This window comes from Pelodiscus sinensis, unplaced genomic scaffold (genome assembly GCF_049634645.1).
Source record: "Pelodiscus sinensis isolate JC-2024 unplaced genomic scaffold, ASM4963464v1 ctg192, whole genome shotgun sequence".
Classification (NCBI taxonomy): Eukaryota; Metazoa; Chordata; order Testudines; family Trionychidae; genus Pelodiscus; species Pelodiscus sinensis.
In genome coordinates, this window is record NW_027465990.1 from 1 (window position 1) to 22868 (window position 22868).

General features: G+C 71.3%; 2 protein-coding genes across 2 annotated transcripts; one reads left to right on the forward strand and one right to left on the reverse strand.

Annotated features, from left to right (window-relative positions):
- Nucleotides 1-31: 31 nt before the first annotated feature.
- Nucleotides 32-13027, reverse strand: PI4K2A (phosphatidylinositol 4-kinase type 2 alpha). The gene is made up of 6 exons (XM_075917758.1): nucleotides 12338-13027; nucleotides 8301-8501; nucleotides 7414-7545; nucleotides 7190-7343; nucleotides 6761-6822; nucleotides 32-1311 (listed from the first exon to the last, which is right to left on the reverse strand). The coding sequence occupies exons 1-6, from the start codon at nucleotides 12677-12679 to the stop codon at nucleotides 751-753; spliced, it is 1452 nt and encodes a 483-aa protein (XP_075773873.1). The 5' UTR covers nucleotides 12680-13027; the 3' UTR covers nucleotides 32-750.
- Nucleotides 13028-13803: 776 nt separating this feature from the next.
- MORN4 (MORN repeat containing 4) lies at nucleotides 13804-22164 on the forward strand. The gene is made up of 5 exons (XM_075917764.1): nucleotides 13804-13934; nucleotides 18701-18798; nucleotides 19612-19726; nucleotides 19927-20036; nucleotides 21072-22164. Exons 2-5 carry the CDS (start codon nucleotides 18732-18734, stop codon nucleotides 21218-21220), a joined length of 441 nt encoding a protein of 146 aa, XP_075773879.1. The 5' UTR covers nucleotides 13804-13934; nucleotides 18701-18731; the 3' UTR covers nucleotides 21221-22164.
- Nucleotides 22165-22868: the final 704 nt, after the last annotated feature.

Sequence of the window (22868 nt, forward strand, 5' to 3'; positions counted from 1 at the left end):
GACTCCAGCACAAGATCCCCAATGGGGTGCTGGGCACCCCCCTCCCCCGGACACAGCTCACCTCCTGCAGCCACCTGGGACTCCAGCACAGATCCCCGATGGGGTGCTGGGCACCCCCCTCCCCCGGACACAGCTCACCTCCTGCAGCCACCTGGGACTCCAGCACAGATCCCCGATGGGGTGCTGGGCACCCCCCTCCCCCGGACACAGCTCACCTCCTGCAGCCACCTGGGACTCCAGCACAGATCCCCGATGGGGTGCTGGGCACCCCCCTCCCCCAGACACAGCTCACCTCCTGCAGCCACCTGGGACTCCAGCACAGATCCCCGATGGGGTGCTGGGCACCCCCCTCCCCCAGACACAGCTCACCTCCTGCAGCCACCTGGGACTCCAGCACAGATCCCCGATGGGGTGCTGGGCACCCCCCTCCCCCAGACACAGCTCACCTCCTGCAGCCACCTGGGACTCCAGCACAGATCCCCGATGGGGTGCTGGGCACCCCCCTCCCCCGGACACAGCTCACCTCCTGCAGCCACCTGGGACTCCAGCACAGATCCCCGATGGGGTGCTGAGCACCCCCCTCCCCCGGACACAGCTCACCTCCTGCAGCCACCTGGGACTCCAGCACAGATCCCCGATGGGGTGCTGGGCACCCCCCTCCCCCAGACACAGCTCACCTCCTGCAGCCACCTGGGACTCCAGCACAGATCCCCGATGGGGTGCTGGGCACCCCCCTCCCCCGGACACAGCTCACCTCCTGCAGCCACCTGGGACTCCAGCACAGATCCCCGATGGGGTGCTGAGCACCCCCCTCCCCCGGACACAGCTCACCTCCTGCAGCCACCTGGGACTCCAGCACAGATCCCCGATGGGGTGCTGGGCACCCCCCTCCCCCAGACACAGCTCACCTCCTGCAGCCACCTGGGACTCCAGCACAGATCCCCGATGGGGTGTGAGCACCCCCCTCCCCCGGACACAGCTCACCTCCTGCAGCCACCTGGGACTCCAGCACAGATCCCCGATGGGGTGCTGGGCACCCCCCTCCCCCGGACACAGCTCACCTCCTGCAGCCACCTGCCAGCCCCGGGGCAGACGGGCCACCCCTGCAGCGTGAGGGCCTGGCCCTGAGGCCAGCAAATGCCACCCGGGGGCAGGGGGAGCCGGCCCAGCCCTGGCCAGAGGCACGGAGCTGCCCAAGCAGAGGGACCTACATGCTCTCCAGGAGTCGGGGTGCTTCAGGGGGAAGGCCAGGCCGTTGTCTATGGCTGCCAGTTGGATGATGGGCTCCTTCACCACCACCCACTCAGAGTCCTGAAGGGAAACAGCAGGAGTCACGGAGCAGGGGAGCCAGAGGCCAGTGCGGTCCCTGCCCCGGGCACGTCCCCTCCGAGCTCCTCGGCCCTCGTGCCAGACACCCCCCCCCCGGGCACGTCCCCTCCGAGCTCCTCGGCCCTCGTGCCAGACACCCCGCCCCCCCCCGGGCACGTCCCCTCCGAGCTCCTCGGCCCTCGTGCCAGACCCCCCCGCCCCCGGGCACGTCCCCTCCGAGCTCCTCGGCCCTCGTGCCAGACCCCCCCGCCCCCGGGCACGTCCCCTCCGAGCTCCTCGGCCCTCGTGCCAGACACCCCGCCCCCTCCCGGGCACGTCCCCTCCGAGCTCCTCGGCCCTCGTGCCAGACACCCCGCCCCCCCCCGGGCACGTCCCCTCCGAGCTCCTCGGCCCTCGTGCCAGACACCCCGCCCCCCCCCGGGCACGTCCCCTCCGAGCTCCTCGGCCCTCGTGCCAGACCCTCCCCCCCGGGCACGTCCCCTCCGAGCTCCTCGGCCCTCGTGCCAGACCCCCCCCCCTCCCGGGCACGTCCCCTCCGAGCTCCTCGGCCCTCGTGCCAGACACCCCCCCCCCCTCCCGGGCACGTCCCCTCCGAGCTCCTCGGCCCTCGTGCCAGACCCTCCCCCCCGGGCACGTCCCCTCCGAGCTCCTCGGCCCTCGTGCCAGACACCCCGCCCCCCCCCGGGCACGTCCCCTCCGAGCTCCTCGGCCCTCGTGCCAGACACCCCGCCCCCCCCCGGGCACGTCCCCTCCGAGCTCCTCGGCCCTCGTGCCAGACCCCCCCGCCCCCGGGCACGTCCCCTCCGAGCTCCTCGGCCCTCGTGCCAGACACCCCCCCCCGGGCACGTCCCCTCCGAGCTCCTCGGCCCTCGTGCCAGACCCCCCCCGCCCCCGGGCACGTCCCCTCCGAGCTCCTCGGCCCTCGTGCCAGACACCCCGCCCCCGGGCACGTCCCCTCCGAGCTCCTCGGCCCTCGTGCCAGACACCCCCCCCCCGGGCACGTCCCCTCCGAGCTCCTCGGCCCTCGTGCCAGACCCCCCCGCCCCCCCCCCCGGGCACGTCCCCTCCGAGCTCCTCGGCCCTCGTGCCAGACACCCCCCCCCCCCGGGCACGTCCCCTCCGAGCTCCTCGGCCCTCGTGCCAGACCCCCCCGCCCCCCCCCCGGGCACGTCCCCTCCGAGCTCCTCGGCCCTCGTGCCAGACCCTCCCCCCCGGGCACGTCCCCTCCGAGCTCCTCGGCCCTCGTGCCAGACACCCCCCCCCCCTCCCGGGCACGTCCCCTCCGAGCTCCTCGGCCCTCGTGCCAGACACCCCCCCCCCTCCCGGGCACGTCCCCTCCGAGCTCCTCGGCCCTCGTGCCAGACACCCCGCCCCCCCCCCGGGCACGTCCCCTCCGAGCTCCTCGGCCCTCGTGCCAGACACCCCCCCCCCTCCCGGGCACGTCCCCTCCGAGCTCCTCGGCCCTCGTGCCAGACACCACCCACAGCCACCCTTCCCGGGCACAGGGGGACCAGCACCGTCCCGAGGGCCCAGGCCCGGCACACTGCGGGAGCCGAGCGGCTCTCTGGGATGCAGCCCAGGAGCTGCCCGAGAGGCCTGCGCGGTAGGAGACAGGGCCTGGCCAAGACGCCTGGCGAGGACGAGGGCGGAGCCGCCAGGCCCTGCTGCATCCGGGCTGCCTGCAGGGCTGGCTCCAGGCGAGCAGGGCTGCGGGCCTGAGAGTTTTCAGAGACGTGGAGGCCAGAAGGGACCATCGTGATTGTCTGGTCTGACCCGCTGCCCACCCCAGGCCCCAGCCCCTCACCCGCCCGCTGCCAGGCTGTGACAATCACTGCCGGCCCCAGGCCCCAGCCCCTCACCCGCCCGCTGCCAGGCTGTGACAATCACTGCCGGCCCCAGACCCCAGCCCCTCACCCGCCCGCTGCCAGGCTGTGACAATCACTGCCGGCCCCAGGCCCCAGCCCCTCACCCGCCCGCTGCCAGGCTGTGACAATCACTGCCGGCCCCAGGCCCCAGCCCCTCACCCGCCCGCTGCCAGGCTGTGACAATCACTGCCGGCCCCAGGCCCCAGCCCCTCACCCGCCCGCTGCCAGGCTGTGACAATCACTGCCGGCCCCAGGCCCCAGCCCCTCACCCGCCCGCTGCCAGGCTGTGACAATCACTGCCGGCCCCAGACCCCAGCCCCTCACCCGCCCGCTGCCAGGCTGTGACAATCACTGCCGGCCCCAGACCCCAGCCCCTCACCCGCCCGCTGCCAGGCTGTGACAATCACTGCCGGCCCCAGGCCCCAGCCCCTCACCCGCCCGCTGCCAGGCTGTGACAATCACTGCCGGCCCCAGGCCCCAGCCCCTCACCCGCCCGCTGCCAGGCTGTGACAATCACTGCCGGCCCCAGGCCCCAGCCCCTCACCCACCCGCTGCCAGGCTGTGACAATCACTGCCGGCCCCAGACCCCAGCCCCTCACCCGCCCGCTGCCAGGCTGTGACAATCACTGCCGGCCCCAGGCCCCAGCCCCTCACCTGCCCGCTGCCAGGCTGTGACAATCACTGCCGGCCCCAGACCCCAGCCCCTCACCCGCCCGCTGCCAGGCTGTGACAATCACTGCCGGCCCCAGGCCCCAGCCCCTCACCTGCCCGCTGCCAGGCTGTGACAATCACTGCCGGCCCCAGACCCCAGCCCCTCACCCGCCCGCTGCCAGGCTGTGACAATCACTGCCGGCCCCAGGCCCCAGCCCCTCACCCGCCCGCTGCCAGGCTGTGACAATCACTGCCGGCCCCAGGCCCCAGCCCCTCACCCGCCCGCTGCCAGGCTGTGACAATCACTGCCGGCCCCAGGCCCCAGCCCCTCACCCGCCCGCTGCCAGGCTGTGACAATCACTGCCGGCCCCAGGCCCCAGCCCCTCACCCGCCCGCTGCCAGGCTGTGACAATCACTGCCGGCCCCAGGCCCCAGCCCCTCACCCGCCCGCTGCCAGGCTGTGACAATCACTGCCGGCCCCAGGCCCCAGCCCCTCACCTGCCCGCTGCCAGGCTGTGACAATCACTGCCGGCCCCAGGCCCCAGCCCCTCACCCGCCCGCTGCCAGGCTGTGACAATCACTGCCGGCCCCAGACCCCAGCCCCTCACCCGCCCGCTGCCAGGCTGTGACAATCACTGCCGGCCCCAGACCCCAGCCCCTCACCCGCCCGCTGCCAGGCTGTGACAATCACTGCCGGCCCCAGGCCCCAGCCCCTCACCCGCCCGCTGCCAGGCTGTGACAATCACTGCCGGCCCCAGGCCCCAGCCCCTCACCCGCCCGCTGCCAGGCTGTGACAATCACTGCCGGCCCCAGGCCCCAGCCCCTCACCCACCCGCTGCCAGGCTGTGACAATCACTGCCGGCCCCAGGCCCCAGCCCCTCACCCGCCCGCTGCCAGGCTGTGACAATCACTGCCGGCCCCAGGCCCCAGCCCCTCACCCGCCCGCTGCCAGGCTGTGACAATCACTGCCGGCCCCAGACCCCAGCCCCTCACCCGCCCGCTGCCAGGCTGTGACAATCACTGCCGGCCCCAGGCCCCAGCCCCTCACCTGCCCGCTGCCAGGCTGTGACAATCACTGCCGGCCCCAGGCCCCAGCCCCTCACCCGCCCGCTGCCAGGCTGTGACAATCACTGCCGGCCCCAGGCCCCAGCCCCTCACCCGCCCGCTGCCAGGCTGTGACAATCACTGCCGGCCCCAGACCCCAGCCCCTCACCCGCCCGCTGCCAGGCTGTGACAATCACTGCCGGCCCCAGGCCCCAGCCCCTCACCTGCCCGCTGCCAGGCTGTGACAATCACTGCCCACCCCAGGCCCCAGCCCCTCACCCGCCCGCTGCCAGGCTGTGACAATCACTGCCGGCCCCAGGCCCCAGCCCCTCACCCGCCCGCTGCCAGGCTGTGACAATCACTGCCGGCCCCAGGCCCCAGCCCCTCACCCACCCGCTGCCAGGCTGTGACAATCACTGCCGGCCCCAGACCCCAGCCCCTCACCTGCCCGCTGCCAGGCTGTGACAATCACTGCCGGCCCCAGGCCCCAGCCCCTCACCCGCCCGCTGCCAGGCTGTGACAATCACTGCCGGCCCCATGGCCCCAGCCCCTCACCCGCCCGCTGCCAGGCTGTGACAATCACTGCCGGCCCCAGGCCCCAGCCCCTCACCCGCCCGCTGCCAGGCTGTGACAATCACTGCCGGCCCCAGGCCCCAGCCCCTCACCCGCCCGCTGCCAGGCTGTGACAATCACTGCCGGCCCCAGGCCCCAGCCCCTCACCCGCCCGCTGCCAGGCTGTGACAATCACTGCCGGCCCCAGGCCCCAGCCCCTCACCCGCCCGCTGCCAGGCTGTGACAATCACTGCCGGCCCCAGGCCCCAGCCCCTCACCCGCCCGCTGCCAGGCTGTGACAATCACTGCCGGCCCCAGGCCCCAGCCCCTCACCCGCCCGCTGCCAGGCTGTGACAATCACTGCCGGCCCCAGGCCCCAGCCCCTCACCTGCCCGCTGCCAGGCTGTGACAATCACTGCCGGCCCCAGGCCCCAGCCCCTCACCTGCCCGCTGCCAGGCTGTGACAATCACTGCCGGCCCCAGACCCCAGCCCCTCACCCGCCCGCTGCCAGGCTGTGACAATCACTGCCGGCCCCAGACCCCAGCCCCTCACCCGCCCGCTGCCAGGCTGTGACAATCACTGCCGGCCCCAGGCCCCAGCCCCTCACCCGCCCGCTGCCAGGCTGTGACAATCACTGCCGGCCCCAGGCCCCAGCCCCTCACCCGCCCGCTGCCAGGCTGTGACAATCACTGCCGGCCCCAGGCCCCAGCCCCTCACCCGCCCGCTGCCAGGCTGTGACAATCACTGCCGGCCCCAGACCCCAGCCCCTCACCCGCCCGCTGCCAGGCTGTGACAATCACTGCCGGCCCCATGGCCCGGGGCGAGCGGCCCCGCCTGCCAGGCCAGCACGACAGCAGGGGGCGGCTTTCTGAGCTCCGCCCGAGGAGTTACTGCAGGGCAGGCCTGGCCCCGCCTGCTGCAGCTCCGGTGGGACCGTTGTGGGCGTCTCGTCTGGCTCCCAGCGCCCCCGTCTAGAGTGCCATGAACCGGCTAGGGCTGCCGGTGCCCGGGCCCGGGCCAACCCACCCCGTGGGGCCTCGGAGGGCCACGGCTTGAGCCATACATCACACTGCAGTCGCAGGGACCTCGGGTCTGTCTAGCAGCACCGGCCCCAGCGGGCCCCGCTCCGCAGCTGCATCCGGAAGCCGACGCCCAACAGAACGAGCCCTGGCTCGTCCCTCCAGAGAGCCACAGGCCGCAAGCGTGGGCAAGAATCGTCCTGGGGCTGGAGCTGTGGAACTCCCCACCCCTGGAGAGAGCCGGAACCCCAGCGCATTCAGCGCCCCGCCAGGCAAGCGACGCCCAGCCCCTCGCTCACCCGCACGCTCGTGCTGTCCAGGGGGCAGTCGTACTTGATCAGCCAGTTGTCGTTGCCGCGATCTGTGGGGAGCAGAACCAGCCGCATCACGGGACCCGGGCCTGCCTGGGGAGGAGCCGCCAAGCCCCTGCTCGGGGTGGGAGTCACGGTTCCCAACCACACTAGGGAACCCTGGGTCCCGAGCCACCTACCCCTGGAGATCAGCGGCCACCACCCCCTGGGCCTGCACACGGCCCGGGACAGCTGGCAAGGGGACTGCCCCAGCCCACGCCAGGCACCAAACACCCCCCGAGCCGAGTCTGGGGCTCGCCAATCTGGAGTCTCTTCCCCTCCAGCCCCACCCGGCCCCGTGGCATCGCCCGGACCAGCCCGAGCCAGGCCTGACCCCCTGCCCAAGGGCCCCCGTCAGCCCGGCGCGGCCCTGCCCACCCGTGTTGCGGATGATGTAGTCCAGCACCACCAGGCGCTCAAACTGCAGCAGCAGCTGCCGGTTGGTGTTCTCGGGGAGCGGCTCTGCCTCGAAGCGCCGCAGCCAGTAGTCCGCGTCCTTGTAGCCCTCCACGAAGAGCTGGAAGGAGCCCACCTGCGGCAGGGAGAGGCTGGTCAGGGGACTGTGGCCAGGGGCAGCCCCGGGGGTCCCCGACAGCCCCTACCTTTAGCGGCAGGCCGATGCGGTTGAACCGTTGCCCGACCTTGGGCACCTTCTCCAGGGCCAGCCTCTTCCCTCGGGACTTCACCCGGTCAATGGCGCTGTAGTTGAAGGTCTCGCTGGCCAGGTACACCACCTGGGGGAGCGCACAGGCTGAGAGCAGCTGGCCCCGGCAGGGTGAGACCTGGGGCCCTAGGGGAGCACGTGCCTCCAAATTCCACAGGAGGAAGGGGCCAGAGCCTCAGGGACTAGTGGGGGTGTGGCGGGGGGCTGTCTGCTCTGTAACCCGGTGTCCCCACCCGGCTGCGCTGTCTGATCCCCACCGACTCACCCACGTGGATGGGCCCAGACACCCAGTCCCAGCCTGGGCGGGTAACAAGGCTCTTCCCGGGGGGAGACGGAGACGGACACCTGGCTGGGGGCAGGGCTGGGAGCTGGGCAGTCGAAGTCCAGTACAGGGGGCTCAGGGGCCTGTGACCCCCCAGGGAACCAGGGCTGTCGGCCGGGCCTAGGCCCATGTCGGGCCTGCGCTGCGCTGCCTCGGAGAAGCAATAAACCCAAGTTTACTCTACGGGCTGGCGGAGTCACATCCGGCTGCGGCCGGGGGTGCAGGGTGGAGGCTCCCCGACGCGCCGTCACAGGGGGCAACTGCAGCAGGTCGGGGACCCCCAGCTCAGCCCCCCCCCCCCCACTTCCTGCCATGGAGCACGGAGAGCACAACCCCGTGACAGCCAAGAGCCGGGAGATCGGAGACCTGGGGCCGCGTCCCCAGACACGGGGGTCCCTGGCTCGCCTCGGTGGGGGAAGGGCAGAGTTGTCCTGGCCCCGCCCCCTGGAGAGGGGGCGGTCACATGGCATGGGGGCGGGGCAGAGCAGCCGCCAGCCACTCACCTTGGTGCGGGGGACAATGTTGAGCTCCAGCTTCTGGTCCACCAGGCTGGCGCCGGCCTCGGAGAGGTAGCCCTGGTTGAGCACCAGGCAGTCCCTGCCGAAGCAGCACGGGCAGCAAAGCTTCTGCAGCCACTTGGTCCACTTGGGGTTCAGCTGCCCGTAGGGCTCCTCGTTCTTGGGCTTGAACACGCCGATGATCCTCTGCGGACGGGGGCAGTTGGCGGGGGCTGGGCCAGGCAGCCCCTCCTAGCCCCCGCCAGCCCGCCCAGAGCCGCCGCCAGCCCGCCCAGCCCCTCCTAGCCCCCGCCAGCCCCTCCTAGCACCCGCCAGCCCGCCCAGCGCCGCCGCCAGCCCGCCCAGCCCCTCCTAGCACCCGCCAGCCCGCCCAGCACCGCCGCCAGCCCGCCCAGCCCCTCCTAGCACCCGCCAGCCCGCCCAGCCCCTCCTAACACCCGCCAGCCCGCCCAGCGCCGCCGCCAGCCCGCCCAGCCCCTCCTAGCCCCCGCCAGCCCGCCCAGCGCCGCCGCCAGCCCGCCCAGCCCCTCCTAGCACCCGCCAGCCCGCCCAGCCCCTCCTAGCACCCGCCAGCCCGCCCAGCGCCGCCGCCAGCCCGCCCAGCCCCTCCTAGCCCCCGCCAGCCCGCCCAGCGCCGCCGCCAGCCCGCCCAGCCCCTCCTAGCCCCCGCCAGCCAGCCCAACGCCGCCGCCAGCCCGCCCAGCCCCTCCTAGCCCCCGCCAGCCAGCCCAACGCCGCCACCAGCCCGCCCAGCCCCTCCTAGCCCCCACCAGCCAGCCCAACGCCGCCGCCAGCCCGCCCAGGCCCTCCTAGCCCCCGCCAGCCAGCCCAACGCCGCCGCCAGCCCGCCCAGCCCCTCCTAGCCCCCGCCAGCCAGCCCAACGCCGCCACCAGCCCGCCCAGCCCCTCCTAGCCCCCACCAGCCAGCCCAACGCCGCCGCCAGCCCGCCCAGCTCCTCCTAGCCCCCACCAGCCCGCCCAGAGCCGCCGCCAGCCCGCCCAGCTCCTCCTAGCCCCCGCCAGCCCGCCCAGCTCCTCCTAGCCCCCGCCAGCCCGCCCAGCGCCGCCGCCAGCCCGCCCAGCTCCTCCTAGCCCCCGCCAGCCCGCCCAGCGCCGCCGCCAGCCCGCCCAGCCCCTCCTAGCCCCCGCCAGCCCGCCCAGTGCCGCCGCCAGCCCGCCCAGCCCCTCCTAGCCCCCGCCAGCCTGCCCAGCCCCTCCTAGCCCCCGCCAGCCCGCCCAGCGCCGCCGCCAGCCCGCCCAGCCCCTCCTAGCCCCCGCCAGCCCGCCCAGAGCCGCCGCCAGCCCGCCCAGCCCCTCCTAGCCCCCGCCAGCCCGCCCAGAGCCATCGCCAGCCCGCCCAGCCCCTCCTAGCCCCCGCCAGCCCGCCCAGAGCTGTCGCCAGCCCGCCCAGCCCCTCCTAGCACCCGCCAGCCCGCCCAGAGCCGTCGCCAGCCCAGCCCCTCCTAGCCCCCGCCAGCCCGCCCAGAGCCATCGCCAGCCCAGCCCCTCCTAGCCCCCGCCAGCCCCTCCCTCCCGCCCGCCATCTCCTGGCCTGGTACACGCAGACCCAGACTCGGGTACCAGGGAGTTTGAGCCTCCCCCAGCTGATCCACAGCTCAGCCAGCCCCGCCGCGCCTGGGCAGCAGCTCTGGGAGGGGAGGGCTGCCCAGCGGCAGGATGAGCCAGAGCCCACCAGCACCCAGTAGAGGAGCCCACATGCGTGGAACCCAGCGTTCACCCAGGAGACTCAGGCGCCGACCAGCTGCTGAGCAGAGCGCCCCCAGCCGGCAGCCTGTGTTACTGCTGGTGGTGCACGGCCACACGCGCCTCGGTGCACAGAACAAAATGTATCCCGCTCAGATGCAAAACATTGGAGGGAACAATCCCAGCCCCCTGCTCTGAGGGCAGTCGAATGCCCCACTTCTCCTGCCGGCTGCTGCCCACAACGGCAGCCCCCCTGGGGCCCCAGCAGCCCAGGGAGGTCCCACCTGTCCCAGGGACCTTGTTCGCCAAGTGCGTGGGGAGCCAGGAAAGCAGCAAGGAGGACAGATTCCCCCAGCGGGCAAAGGGGGCTAAAGAACCAGGACCCACCGGCCCCACACCGCACACGTCTCACAGCTACTCGGCCCGGGGGCAGTGGCCTCTGCCGTCTCCTGCACCACATCCCAGCCCACCGCCCCCAGAGGCGGAGGCTAAGGGAGCTCCCTGGGCGGAGGTGGGCAGGCTACCATGCCAAGAGAAACCCCATCCCTGGCCCCTACCCCTTCCACCCACAGCTCCCTTCTGCCGAGAACCAGGTTGGCCGGACGTCGCCTGCTGGTTCTGCTGCCTCCCCTCCGCCAGGGGCAGGGCCACCCACGCACCAGGACCCTGCTGGTGCCAGACCCAGTAGCCAGAATCCCAGCTGGCCCGTGCTGGGGTGGACCCAGCACTACCAGAGCCAGCCCCTGAGCAGCAGCGAGGCTAATCGGGTTAGCAGGGAGTCACAAGGCAGGCACACGGCCCGCGCCCAGCGCCGTGGAGAATGCAGCTCCACAAGGACCCGCCTGGCTCTGCTCACCCCGTGGCCCGGCGCAGGCAGGGGGCGGGGTGTCCAGCAGGGCCGGGGGAGGGGGGCAGCAGCTGGACTAGGGATGTAAGCGAACCATCAGCCAGCGGGTAACCCGAGGGACGACGCAGCGACTCGCATTGCACCCCCCTTGCTGAACCGGATCAGAGGCAGCGGGGGGGGGGCAGGCTTAAAACCTGGTTCCTCCCAGCACCATCTCCATGGGGCCACCTGCTCCCCCCCCACGCTGCTGCCTCTATCAACCCCTGTCTGCGGGGAGGGGGTCACAGCTCCCCACCGGGACCCCCACGGACAGGGGCTGCTGGAGCTGGCGTGAGCCAGGACCACCCCCCGCTGTGCCTCTGCAGCAGCTGGAACCCGGCCCGAGCGCCCTCCCTTCCCACTACTCGTGTAGCTGATAACGGTTCTATGAAGAAGCGATTAGGGAGATACCCGCTCCCATCCCTAGCTGGGACGCAGGCCCAGGCCAACGGGCGCGTGGGGACCAGGCAAGGACCATGCGCTTGCAGAGCCTGGGAGCCAGGCAGAGCTGAGCCGAGTCACTGCCCCCCCGACTCTAGCAAACCCCACACTCCCAGCACAGACCCCAGCTGTGTGCAGCGCCAGACGCCCATCCACTGGCACCTCCGCTAGGCCTGTCCGCGGGCGACAGCACCGCCCAGTCACACCTGGGTAGGCTGCACCCGCCGCTCGGGCTCTAGGGGTGTAAAATCCTGTTCAATCCATCGGCTAACCCTTCCGGTGAGCCCGGGCACTGCATGGATGGGGCAGCGCACCGGGCTGCTCCGTCCCAACCAGGGTAATGGCAACACCCTCCAGCCACTGCCTGCTACAGGGCTGAACTGTGGCCAGTCCAGCAGGTCTTGGCAGGCCAGCTGCTGGCCTCGGGGGCTCCCCAGAGCAGTCCAGGCACCGACCTGCAGCCGGCACCTTACGCAAGGACGCCCATCTCCTGCACTCACAGCCTTCCCAGGGAGACGGGACCTGCCGCCCTGTGCACAGCCAACACCCCGGACGCCCATAGCTCTGACACATGCCAGCGGGAGGCTCACCCCAGCCAGAGCCCCTCTCCCCGGGCACCCCACCCGCAGCCCTGGCCTGCACCAGGCCCAGAGCCGGGGAAGCAGCTTACCAGCACACTCAGGGTGCCACTCGCTCCCAGACGGGGCCGGGGGTCAGCCAGGCACGGCCCCCGGGCAGCCCCGGGCCCGCAGCCCCCCCCCCCCCGGGCAGCCCCGGGCCCGCAGCCCCCCCCCCCCCCCGGGCAGCCCCGGGCCCGCAGCCCCCCCCCTCCCGGGCCCGCAGCCCCCCCCCCCCCCGGGCAGCCCCGGGCCCGCAGCCCCCCCCCTCCCGGGCCCGCAGCCCCCCCCCCCGGGCAGCCCCGGGCCCGCAGCCCCCCCCCCCCGGGCAGCCCCGGGCCCGCAGCTCCCCCCCCCCCCGGGGCGCCGCTCACCCCCTGCGGGTCCTTGACGAAGTAGCTGCCGCTGGAGCCCTGGGAGATGCGCTCGGGGAAGATGCCGCGCTCGCTCGCCGCCTCCGCCAGCCGCACCACCTCGGCGAACTCGGGGTCCTCGGGGAAGTCGTTGCGCTCGCGCTGGGCCTGCGCCGCCGCCTGCGCCGCCCCCGCGCCCCGGCCCGCGCCCCGCTCCAGCAGCGGCTGCCGCTCGCGGTCCCGGGCGCGCGGGGAGCCGGGCGGGGAGGGGGCGGCGCGCACCGCAGCGCCCGGGCCCGCGGGCAGCCCGTAGGCGGCGGCCGGGGCCCGCTGCGGGGACACCAGCGGGCTGCTCTCGTCCATGGCCGCCCGGCTCTGCGGCCCGTCAGCTGACCGCCCGGCCCCGCCCCGCCACCGGGCCGGCACTCGGCGCACTGGCTCCGCCCCCGCCTTCCGCCCCGCCCCCGAGAGCGCTGGCCCCGCCCCCTTCCGCCCCGAGCGCTCTGGCCACGCCCCCGCCTTCCGCCCCGAGCGCGCTGGCCCCGCCCCCGCCTTCCGCCCCGAGCGCTGGCCCCGCCCCCGCCTTCCGCCCCGAGCGCTGGCCCCGCCCCTTCCGCCCCGAGCGCTCTGGCCCCGCCCCCGCCTTCCGCCCCGACCGCGCTGGCCCCGCCCCCGCCTTCCGCTCCGCCCCCGAGCGCGCTGGCCCCGCCCCCCTTCCGCCCCGAGCGCTGGCCCCGCCCCCGCCTTCCGCCTCGAGCGCGCTGGCCCCGCCCCCGCCTTCCGCCCCGAGCGCTGGCCCCGCCCCCGCCTTCCGCCCCGAGCGCTCTGGCCACGCCCCCACCCGCCCCCTACCCGGCCCCGCCCAATGAGTGACCTGGCCACGCCCCTCCCCGACAAGAGCTCTGGTCTCACCCTTCCTTTAGCTCCTCCCGCTCATCGCTCTAGCCACGCCCCTCCAAGAATTACTCACAGTGCTAACCACACCCACTGCTGAGTGCTCTAGCCACGCCCCCAGAACCAGTCAGAGCACTAAGGGGGGGAGCTTGCCACAGATCTTCCTGTAACTCCTCCCCCTGCCCGCTTTGGCCACGCCCCCACACCAGTCGCGAGGCCCACTATGCCGGCGCGTCAGAGCTCTGGCTGGGGGCGGGCTGTGAGCAGGCGCCTGGGCGGGGCTGAGGGCAGTCCGGGGTGGGCCAATAGGTGGCAGCAGCGGGGACACGTCACAGGCGCGAGACGGAGGGGAGGATGGGGCGGTGCGCAAAGAGCTACGACAGCAGTGCGGCCGCTGCCCCGCACAAACATGGCCGCCCCGGAATAACGCGGAGCGCCCCGCAAAAACATGGCGGTCGGGGGCGGTCTCTGCCGCGCCCAGCGATGACGCTTCCTGGGTAGAAGCTTTGTCCCGCATAAAGAGAGCAGCCGGTGACAGGCCCTGCGACACTGGCCAATGGGAAGCCGTGTTGCTACGGGTTGTCATGGTAACAGCCAATGACACGTGGGGATGCAGTCTGGTGTCGCTGCCCAGCTGGGCGGGGCGGGGAAGGGGCAGCCGGGCCCTCAGCGCGCCGGCGGCTGTCCATGGAGACGGGGCCCCCGCGGGGGAGCGCGAGTCCCGGTGAGGGGCCCGGTGTATGGGGCGGGGGGCTCGGGGGTGGGGGGCCCAGGGAGGTGGAGGGGGGTGGGGTACAGGAGTGGGGGGCCCAGGGGCGTGGAGGGGGGTGGGGTACAGGTGTGGGGGGCCCAGGGGGTGGAGGGGGGTGGGGTACAGGAGTGGGGGGCCCAGGGGGTGGAGGGGGGTGGGGTACAGGTGTGGGGGGCCCAGGGGGTGGAGGGGGGTGGGGTACAGGAGTGGGGGGGTCAGGGAGGTGGAGGAGGGGTGGGGTATAGGAGTGGGGGTGGAGGAGGGGTGGGGTACAGGAGTGGGGGGGTCAGGGGAGGAAAGGTGGGGTACAGGAGTGGGAGGTCAGGGGGGTGGAGGAGGGGTGGGGTACAGGAGTGGGGGTGGAGGAGGGGTGGGGTACAGGAGTGGGGGGGTCAGGGGGGTGGAGGAGGGGTGGGGTACAGGAGTGGGGGGGTCAGGGGGTGGGGTACAGGAGTGGGGGTCAGGGGGGTGGAGGAGGGGTGTGGTACTGGAGTGGGGGGTCAGGGGAGGAAAGGTGGGGTACAGGAGTGGGGAGTCGGGGGGTGGAGGAGGGTTGGGGTACAGGAGTGGGGGGGTCAGGGAGGTGGAGGAGGGGTGGGGTATAGGAGTGGGGGTGGAGGAGGGGTGGGGTACAGGAGTGGGGGGGTCAGCGGAGGAAAGGTGGGGTACAGGAGTGGGAGGTCGGGGGGTGGAGGAGGGGTGGGGTACAGGAGTGGGGGTGGAGGAGGGGTGGGGTACAGGAGTGGGGGGGTCAGGGGGGTGGAGGAGGGGTGGGGTACAGGAGTGGGGGGGTCAGGGGGTGGGGTACAGGAGTGGGGGTCAGGGGGGTGGAGGAGGGGTGTGGTACTGGAGTGGGGGGTCAGGGGAGGAAAGGTGGGGTACAGGAGTGGGGAGTCGGGGGGTGGAGGAGGGTTGGGGTACTGGAGTGTGAGGTGCAGGGGGTAATTTATGTGGGGTTCACCTGAGTGACCCTTTCCCAGATGCTCATGGGGTGCATTAATTTGCTCCTCTCTGGACTGTCCCGGCAGGGGCATCTTGGGGTTGGTTCCCATGGCGGTGGCTGCTGCTACCTAGCTCCACTCAGTGCTGGAGTCACTGGCTGCTGTGGGGCAGGTTCTGAGGGGGAGCAGGGGCTGCTTGGTCTGCATTGCTGGCCGAGTTCTTGTGCCACTGTCCCTCTTGTGTACCACAGCAGGGAGTGTCTCTGAGGTCAGTTGTAGCAGGTGGAGGGAGTGGGTTGCCCTGGAAGGACTGGTGCGCCCATTAGACCAGGGCTGGAGAACTTTTTTGGGGTTGGGGGCCACTGACCCACAGAAAAATCAGGGGCTGCACACAGGTGAGAAACAAAAACAAAACCCACAAGACTTCACTGACATGGCCTCTGCCTGAGGAGAAAGACCAGACACTCCCCACGTGCCCCTCATACACCAGAGCCTAGGGGGGTGGAGGCTAGTAGATTTAATGTGCTCCAGCGCCGTGGGGGGGGGGGAATGGAGGAAGAGCTGGAGAGCCACCGTGGGCTCCCCAATAGTTGGATGGGGAGCCCTGAGCCTCAGGGGCCACATCTGGCCCCTGGGCCTTAGATTTCCCACCCCGGCATTAGACAGTGGCTGCCACACACACAATGAAAGCTACATGCCACAGAGCAGCTTTTTGACCTGCCATCACACCCCGCGAGCAAGAGCCATGCCCGGCCTGTAAAGGCCCCAGGGAAAGCTGGGGCTGCAGCGCAGCACTTGATGGAATTGCTGCTAGAGAGGCAGGCCCCTCCCTGTGGGAAGCAGGACAATCCGGGCAGCTCAGGTTCTCTCCTCCATGACTTCCTCTCCCCCAGCTTTGGACCACGATGCTGCTGGGTCCGTCCTGCCATGAAGGCAGGGGACTGGACTTGGATTCTCTGAACTTGTGTGATACCTACCACTTGGGTTCTCCGCATGTCCCCACGTTGAACCCATCCTAGGGACTCTCAGGGCCTAGGCTCTCAAGCACGACAGGGGGGCTCTGCCTGCTCCCCCTGCCCAGTCCACGAGCCCCCTCCTCCCAACCGAGCCTCCAGTATCCCTCTCCCGCAGCTTCTCCCCTGGCCTTTGTCTGCTGGCCAGATAACCAGGGTCACCTGGACCCCTCTTCTCCCCTCTCCTGTTTCCCCTGGCTGGGACCAGCGGGGCAGGTCACAGGCTCCTCTCTCTGCAGCCACCCCCTCTGCAGGCAAACCCTTGGAAAACCCAGACAGTCCCCCACTTGGACGCTGGCACATTCCCTCTTCAGGAAGCCAAGTGGCCTTTTGACGTGCGCCATCAGGCCTGCAGGGGCAGCATGTTCGGGGCAGCATGGCTCGTGGGAGCCGCATGCCAGGCTGGCGCTGTGCTGCGCTGCAGCCCCAGCTTTCCCTGGGGCCTTTACAGGCCGAGCATGGCTCTTGCTCGCGGGCTCCAGGGCTGTGTTGGACTAGAGGGCTAGTGGCACTTCCTGTGTCCTGGAATTGTGGTTCGGTGAGACAGGCACGGGGGAGCCACTGCCGAGCTGGGTTGTCTAGGGGACAGTGTCAGGACCCACCCGATGCCTGCCCTTGCCCCTGCAGAGCACTTTGAGCTAGAGCTGGGAGGCGGCTTTGACCCTCAGCCTGGAGGGAGCAGAGCCCAGAGCTCTGGCTAAGCAGCGATCCTGGCCCTCCAAGTGTGGCCCTCTTGGGCTTGATGTGTGTCTATCTGTGGGCTGATGAGACCAAGGGCACAGGCATCAGTGACTCGACCAGCTGCAGGTGCCAGCGCCTGTGGGCCACCCAGCCTGGCCACTGCTACCTGAGGGGCTCCGGTGTGGGCCTCAAGCATTTCCCAGAGTCTGCTCTGATCCCAGAATGGCTCCGCCCAGGATGGGAGCCATAGTCTGTGCCCTCCTGCCCAAGGCCTGAGCAAGCCCTCCCCTCCTCCTGCAGGCAGTCTGGGCGGGAGCCCCAGCAGCAGCCTAAGATACCCCCTTGCTGAGAGAGGCTCAGGGACAGCCAGGGGGTGACTGGGCCCTGAGCCTGCCAGGAGCTAGTGAATCCAGGGAGTGCTCTCCCTCAGCCTGCCGCTGCCTCCAGCCATCTCCCACAACCAGGTCCAGAGGGTTAAGTGACCTGCCATAGCCCTGGCGTGGCCACGGTTAGCCCTGTCCCATGACGCACAGAGTCAAAGTGGCAAATGCAATCTGTGATGCAAGGGCTGAGCCCCCGCAGCCTCCCCCCCAGTGCCAGGCCCTGGCTGCTAACCCCGTGCTGCCCAGCTCCTAGTCAAGTGCACCTTTCCTGGCAGGTGTCTGCCCAGCTGTTAGTCTCCTCTCCAGCATCCGCCCCCCCCCCCCCCGGCCTTTGAGATACCCCCGGGTTAGCTGCCGACCTCTGAGCCGGTGAGATTCTCCCCAGGGGCGGGAGGAGTCTGGGGTAAGGCTGGAGAACTGATCCGCTGGTAGCTTGGCACGAGCCGGCTCCCAGGGGTGGGTTCTGTGGTCTGGAGCTTAACAGACAGCGGGCAGTCCTGTGGCATCTCAGGCTAGTGCAGGTAGCTCCGGCGCTATGGAAGGGGCTGCGAGTTCCCTCCCGTGCAGCTCAGGACTGTCTGGGGAAGGAGCCAAGCAGCAGTCTCCTGTTACTGGCTTTTAACAAGATTCAGCAGAAATAAGGTTGCCAGGTGTCCAGTTTTGAACCGGACAGTCCAGTATTTGAGCACAGGGCTCTCCCCCCCCCCACCCCGGTTCTCTGTCTGCTCAGGGCCTGGACAGGCTCAGGGCTCCCCCCACCCCCTCCCGGGTTTATTGTCTGCTCAGGGCCCAGATAGTCACAGGGATCAACCGTGCAACCTCCCCACCCCCCCCCCCCCCCCACACACACACACACAGCACCTCCAGCGGGTCACTCAGAAATCTGCACTTCTACCTCAGAGCGCCCCCTGCTGGGTGCTATCCCAGCCTCTGGCAGGTCATATTTCCCTTCAACCCCGTGTCCCTTCCCTTTCCCCCATACTGTCCTAGGTCAGTGCCCCTGCCCTCTGGGGTCCTCCCCTCCCAGGGAACCCCCAGTCTCCTGTACCCCCCTTGCCTTTGTGACCCACGGCCAAGCATCAGCTAGCCCCTGTCTCAGGGCAACCCATGGCCACTCAGCATTGGCTAGGGGGTGGGCCTGCTACCGTGCCCCTGCTCAGGCAGCCTCCAGCTCCTCTGGCAGCCAGGTCCCTCCTGCTCCCCAGCCAGACCAAGAGTCTCTGTTCCTCTGCCAGGAGCCCGTATTTATACAGGCCCAGCTGGGCCCTGATTGGCTGTCTCTGCTCTGAGCTTTAACCCTTAAAAGGCCAGTGCAGGGCAGATGCCCCATCAGCCCCCCTGCCGGGTTCCCTGTCTGCTCCGAGCCCAGGCAGTCCCAGGGCTCGTCCCCTCTGGCCTGGCTGCAGTATGGATGGGGTGGTGCAGTGTCACCCACCGGCAGGGGCTGTGCCGTGGGGCAGCCCTGCTGGCGGGGCCCTAGTGCCAGGCTCAGAGAGGCGCTGGGGTCAGCTCCAAAGGGATGGGGAAGTGGCGGCGGGTGCTAGGCCTTGGCATGGCGGGGGGAGCCGGAGATGGGGCGCTTTGGGACAGTGACACACAGAATGCAGCCTGGCTGGGGGCAGGCGCTGGAGCAGGGGGCTGGCCAGAGCTCGGCAGCCTCAGCCAGCCACGTGCGTTCTCAGCCCCAGCCTGCTGGGGGTCTCACCTGCCCTCCCTTGCAGGTGCTGTCTCACCCTCCCTGGAGCTGGCACCATGACCTTGACCAAGGGCTCCTTCAGCTACTCCAGCGGGGAGGAGTACTGCGGGGAGTGGAAGGAAGGTGAGCCGGTGCACAGGCAGGGACAGGCCCACAGGTGTAAGGTGCCCGGGGCTGGACTGTCCCACCCTACACTCGCAGGCCCCTGGTGCCAAGCCCTTAAAGAACCAGTAAGCCAGGCTCTCCCCAGAGAGCACCTCCCCTGTCCCCTCATCTGCTCCCTGACGCCTTCGCCTCAGCCCATCACCCCGGGAAAGAGCAGCGTGACCCTGAGAGACCGGCTGCCAGGGAGCCCTGTCCCTGTCGGTGGAGAGCTGGGTCATCTGTCCAGCACAAGCCCCCCTCCCACCCTGTCCCGACTGGCCTCTGCCCCCATTCCCACTTTCCACCTCTTGCAGATGGGCCCTGCCTGGGTGGCTCTGGGGCGCGTGGGGAAAGCAGGCTGCAGCCTGTGCTTGGGGACGTCTGCCTCACGCCCAGCAGGGTCCTCCCGGGACCCCCGTGCTCCCCTCCTCTTCCTTCACCCTCCTGTGTGTGCCTGCTCCATGCCTGGATGGGCCTGAGGGGGAGCTGGTACAAAGTCCTCCTGCCCCACCAGTCCGGGCTGTGACTGTGCAGAGCCGTCTTCCCCCGACCCTGCGGCTCCCTCCTACCTGCCCCGGGCCCCGGCAGGCTGGCAGAGCACCCCAGGCCGGGGTCCTGTTCTTTTGGCTGGAGAGAGGGACCCTCGCACCCCAGCTGTGCAGCGTCCTGGCTGGGAAGAGCCAGGCCAGTGTGAGCCAGGATGGCCCTGGGGTTCCCCGCAGTCTGTGCCTGTCCCTGCCCGGCCGGGTGGGCACCACGCCAGGTGCTGGTGACGCTGCTCTCGTTGCCTAGGCCGCAGGCACGGCATTGGCCAGCTGACGTTTGCGGATGGCGGCACCTACCTGGGTCACTTTGAGAACGGGCTGTTCCACGGCTGCGGAGTCCTCACCTTCTCCGACGGCTCCAGGTGGGTGCGGCGCTCGCTGCCTCTGCGCCTCCCGAGCCGGGGCGCCCGCCTCTCCGTAGGACTGAGGGCAGCTGAGTGGTGCCCGTGCCCCCGGCCGCCCTCCCCCGCCTGCTCCCACGCACCCTTCCCCCCTCGGAGCCCGGCAGCGGGGCGGCCGCCGACGGGAGCAGGCGCCTGAGGCCGGGGCTCTGTCTGCGCAGGTACGAGGGGGAGTTTGTGCAGGGCAAGTTCAACGGCGTAGGGGTCTTCACGCGCTACGACAACATGACCTTCGAGGGCGAGTTCAAGAGCGGCCGAGTGGACGGCTTCGGTGAGTCCCAGGCCGCCCCGGGAGCACGGCCCAGCCGGACCCGTCGTCTGGGCAGAGCCGGGCGGGCAGCCCCGCTCTCCCGCACAGCCCCGGCCCACCCCCTACCCCGCTCCCAGACCCTGCCACCCCTCCGCCCGGCTCCCAGACCCTGCCGCTCCCAGACCCTGCCACCCCTCCGCCCGGCTCCCAGACCCTGCCACCCCTCCGCCCCACTCCCAGACCCTGCCGCTCCCAGACCCTGCCACCCCTCCGCCCGGCTCCCAGACCCTGCCACCCCTCCGCCCCACTCCCAGACCCTGCCGCTCCCAGACCCTGCCACCCCTCCGCCCGGCTCCCAGACCCTGCCACCCCTCCGCCCCACTCCCAGACCCTGCCGCTCCCAGACCCTGCCACCCCTCCGCCCGGCTCCCAGACCCTGCCACCCCTCCGCCCCACTCCCAGACCCTGCCGCTCCCAGACCCTGCCACCCCTCCGCCCGGCTCCCAGACCCTGCCACCCCTCCGCCCCACTCCCAGACCCTGCCGCTCCCAGTCCCTGCCACCCCTCCGCCCCGCTCCCAGACCCTGCCACCCCTCCGCCCTGCTCCCAGACCCTGCCACCTCCCCACCCCGCTCCCAGACCCAGCCCCGGCCCCCCCTGCCCCGCTCCCACACCCTGCCACCCCTCCACCCCACTTCCATACCCTGCTCTCCCGCACAGACTCCAGCCCTTCCCCCCCCACTCCCAGGCCCTGCCCACCCCGCTCCCAGCCCCGGCCCCCCTGCCCCGTTCCCACACCCTGCCACCCCTCCGCCCCGCTTCCACACCCTGCTCTCCCGCACAGTCTCCGGCCATTCCCCCCCCACTCCCAGGCCCTACCAGCCCACTCTCAGACCCCCTCTGACCCGCTCTCCCCCCCCCCCCGCTTCCAGAGCCCCCCCGGCCCACTCCCATATCCTACTGTGCCATTCCCCGGCCCACTCCCAGACCCTGCTGCCCTGCTCTCCCCCTGCCTCAGTTCCCTTCCCCGTGACTCCTTGCTCTTCCCTTCCCCAGGTCTCCTGACCTTCCCTGACGGCTCCCACGGGGTGCCCCGCAGTGAGGGCTTCTTTGAGAACAACAAGCTGCTGCGGCGGGAGAAGTGCCCTGCCGTGATCCAGAGGGCTCAAAGTGCCTCCAAGTCTGCACACAGCCTGCCGGTGTGACCACGGGACTCCGCCCCTCAGCCGCTGGCCGGCCTGGCATACGAGCCTGTGGGGCAGGAGCTGCAGTGCCAGCCTGGCCAGGCCATGGGATGCTCCGAGAGCAGGGCCCATTGGCACAGCCTGCCTGCCTGCTCGGCTCCAGAACGGTCTCCCACTGCCCATGCCCCAGAGCCAGGGCTCCAGCTGCTGCGCCGCCTTGGGGCCAGTGGTGCTGAAGGGGCCCATCCAGACCCCCTGGCACAGCCTCTGGGGCCAGCCTTGTTGCTGGGCTGCGTGGGGCAGTGGAGGGGGCGATCTGCCAGGGCCTTGGCACCCATGGCCCAGGAGGGAGGCAGCTTGAAGCTGCTGCAGCGCCCGAGCTCAGCAGGACCAGTGCCTCTCCCTGGCGGGGCCTTGGCAGGGAGCTGGTATCTCCCTGCCCCTTCTGACGCTGGGGTCAGGGCAAGGCCTTCCTCGTTCTGCGTCCCCTGGGCTCCTCCCAGACGGGCCCTGGGCAGCGAGGGGGCTGTCTGGTTGCTCTCGCCTGCCCCAGTGCCTTGGGCCAGGGCCCCACGGCCCAGAGACAGCCTGGCTGTGAGTGCTGCCTAGCCCCAGCCAGGAGCCACCCCCTGGGGTCCCCTTGCCCGTCTCGGCCTCCCCCTCCTTGCTGTGCTGCCAGGCGGCGCTGGGGGCTGGGTGTGCTGCCGCTGCCCTTTCACTCGCCGGGCTGCCGGGCGGGGGGAGCGGGCAGCAGAGCGGTGCCGGGCGGGGGGCAGCAGCCGGGACTGGGGCCCGCAGAGTGCCTCGCCGGGGCCTGCTTGCCACAGGTCGGGTCTCTGCGGGAGCCCGGGGGCAGTCTCCTTGCCAGGCAGGGCGCGTGGGAACCGTTCTGTCTGCGTCGCCGGCACCTCGTGCCTTGCTGTGCCTGCACCGCGCCTCAGCAAATAAACCCTTCCCAAACCCGCCCCGCAGGCTGGGTGCTGTGTGGGGAGCTGCGGGGCAGGGGCCTCGCCCGGGGCCCAAATCCAGCCCCTGCCCCAGAGGAGCCAGGAAGGAAGGCGCTCGAGGCCCAGCCAGGAGCTCTGCCCCCATCCCCGCCCGGGTGGCATGTGCCTGGGCCCGTTAGCAGAGTGGCGGAGGGCCTGGCGTCCTGGGCCCTGAGGCCCCTTTCGGAGGCGCTGGCCTTGGCAGCTCTGGAGGCCCCCACTGGCTGGGGATGGGCGCTGCTCAGACTAAAGCCCCGTGTGCCAGGCCTGCGTGGGCACCCTGCCCCTTGACTGTGCCCAGGGAGAGGAGACGGGCGCAGTGCGGAACTGGGGGTTTATTGACCGTGAGGGGGCGCGGCTGGGTGCCAGCGGGCACAGGGCTGCCCGGCTCCTGCCCTGGCCAGGTCCCAGCTGCCCCGTGGGCTCTGCTGGGGGGCACAGGCTGCGGGTGTCCTGGGGCTGCCCCAGGATGCCCACGGAGCCAGCCCGTGGAGTAAGCAGGGACCGGGGAGCCGCTGCAGCAGCCTTCAGCTCCGGCAACTTGCAGGGGGCAGCAGCTGGTGGCTTTCCCCTGGCAGCCAGAGCCAGGGCCAGGGGCTAGCTGTGCCCCCTGCCCCTGCGTCAGGCTAACTGGCACCCCAGCTTGCGGGGCACGGCTCCCCCAGGGGCGCCTGCAGCCTGGA

Bases quoted from the DNA above. Each gene is read 5' to 3' on its own strand.
- MORN4 (XM_075917764.1), top strand. From the start codon at position 18,732: ATGACCTTGACCAAGGGCTCCTTCAGCTACTCCAGCGGGGAGGAGTAC. The intron at 18,799-19,611 runs GTGAGCCGGTGC...CTCGTTGCCTAG, and splicing joins CTGCGGGGAGTGGAAGGAAG to GCCGCAGGCACGGCATTGGC. The intron at 20,037-21,071 runs GTGAGTCCCAGG...TCCCTTCCCCAG, and splicing joins CGGCCGAGTGGACGGCTTCG to GTCTCCTGACCTTCCCTGAC.
- PI4K2A (XM_075917758.1), bottom strand. From the start codon at position 12,679: ATGGACGAGAGCAGCCCGCTGGTGTCCCCGCAGCGGGCCCCGGCCGCC. The intron at 7,546-8,300 runs GTGAGTGGCTGG...GCGCTCCCCCAG, and splicing joins ACATTGTCCCCCGCACCAAG to GTGGTGTACCTGGCCAGCGA. The intron at 1,312-6,760 runs GTGAGCGAGGGG...GTTTCCCTTCAG, and splicing joins TGGACAGCACGAGCGTGCGG to GACTCTGAGTGGGTGGTGGT.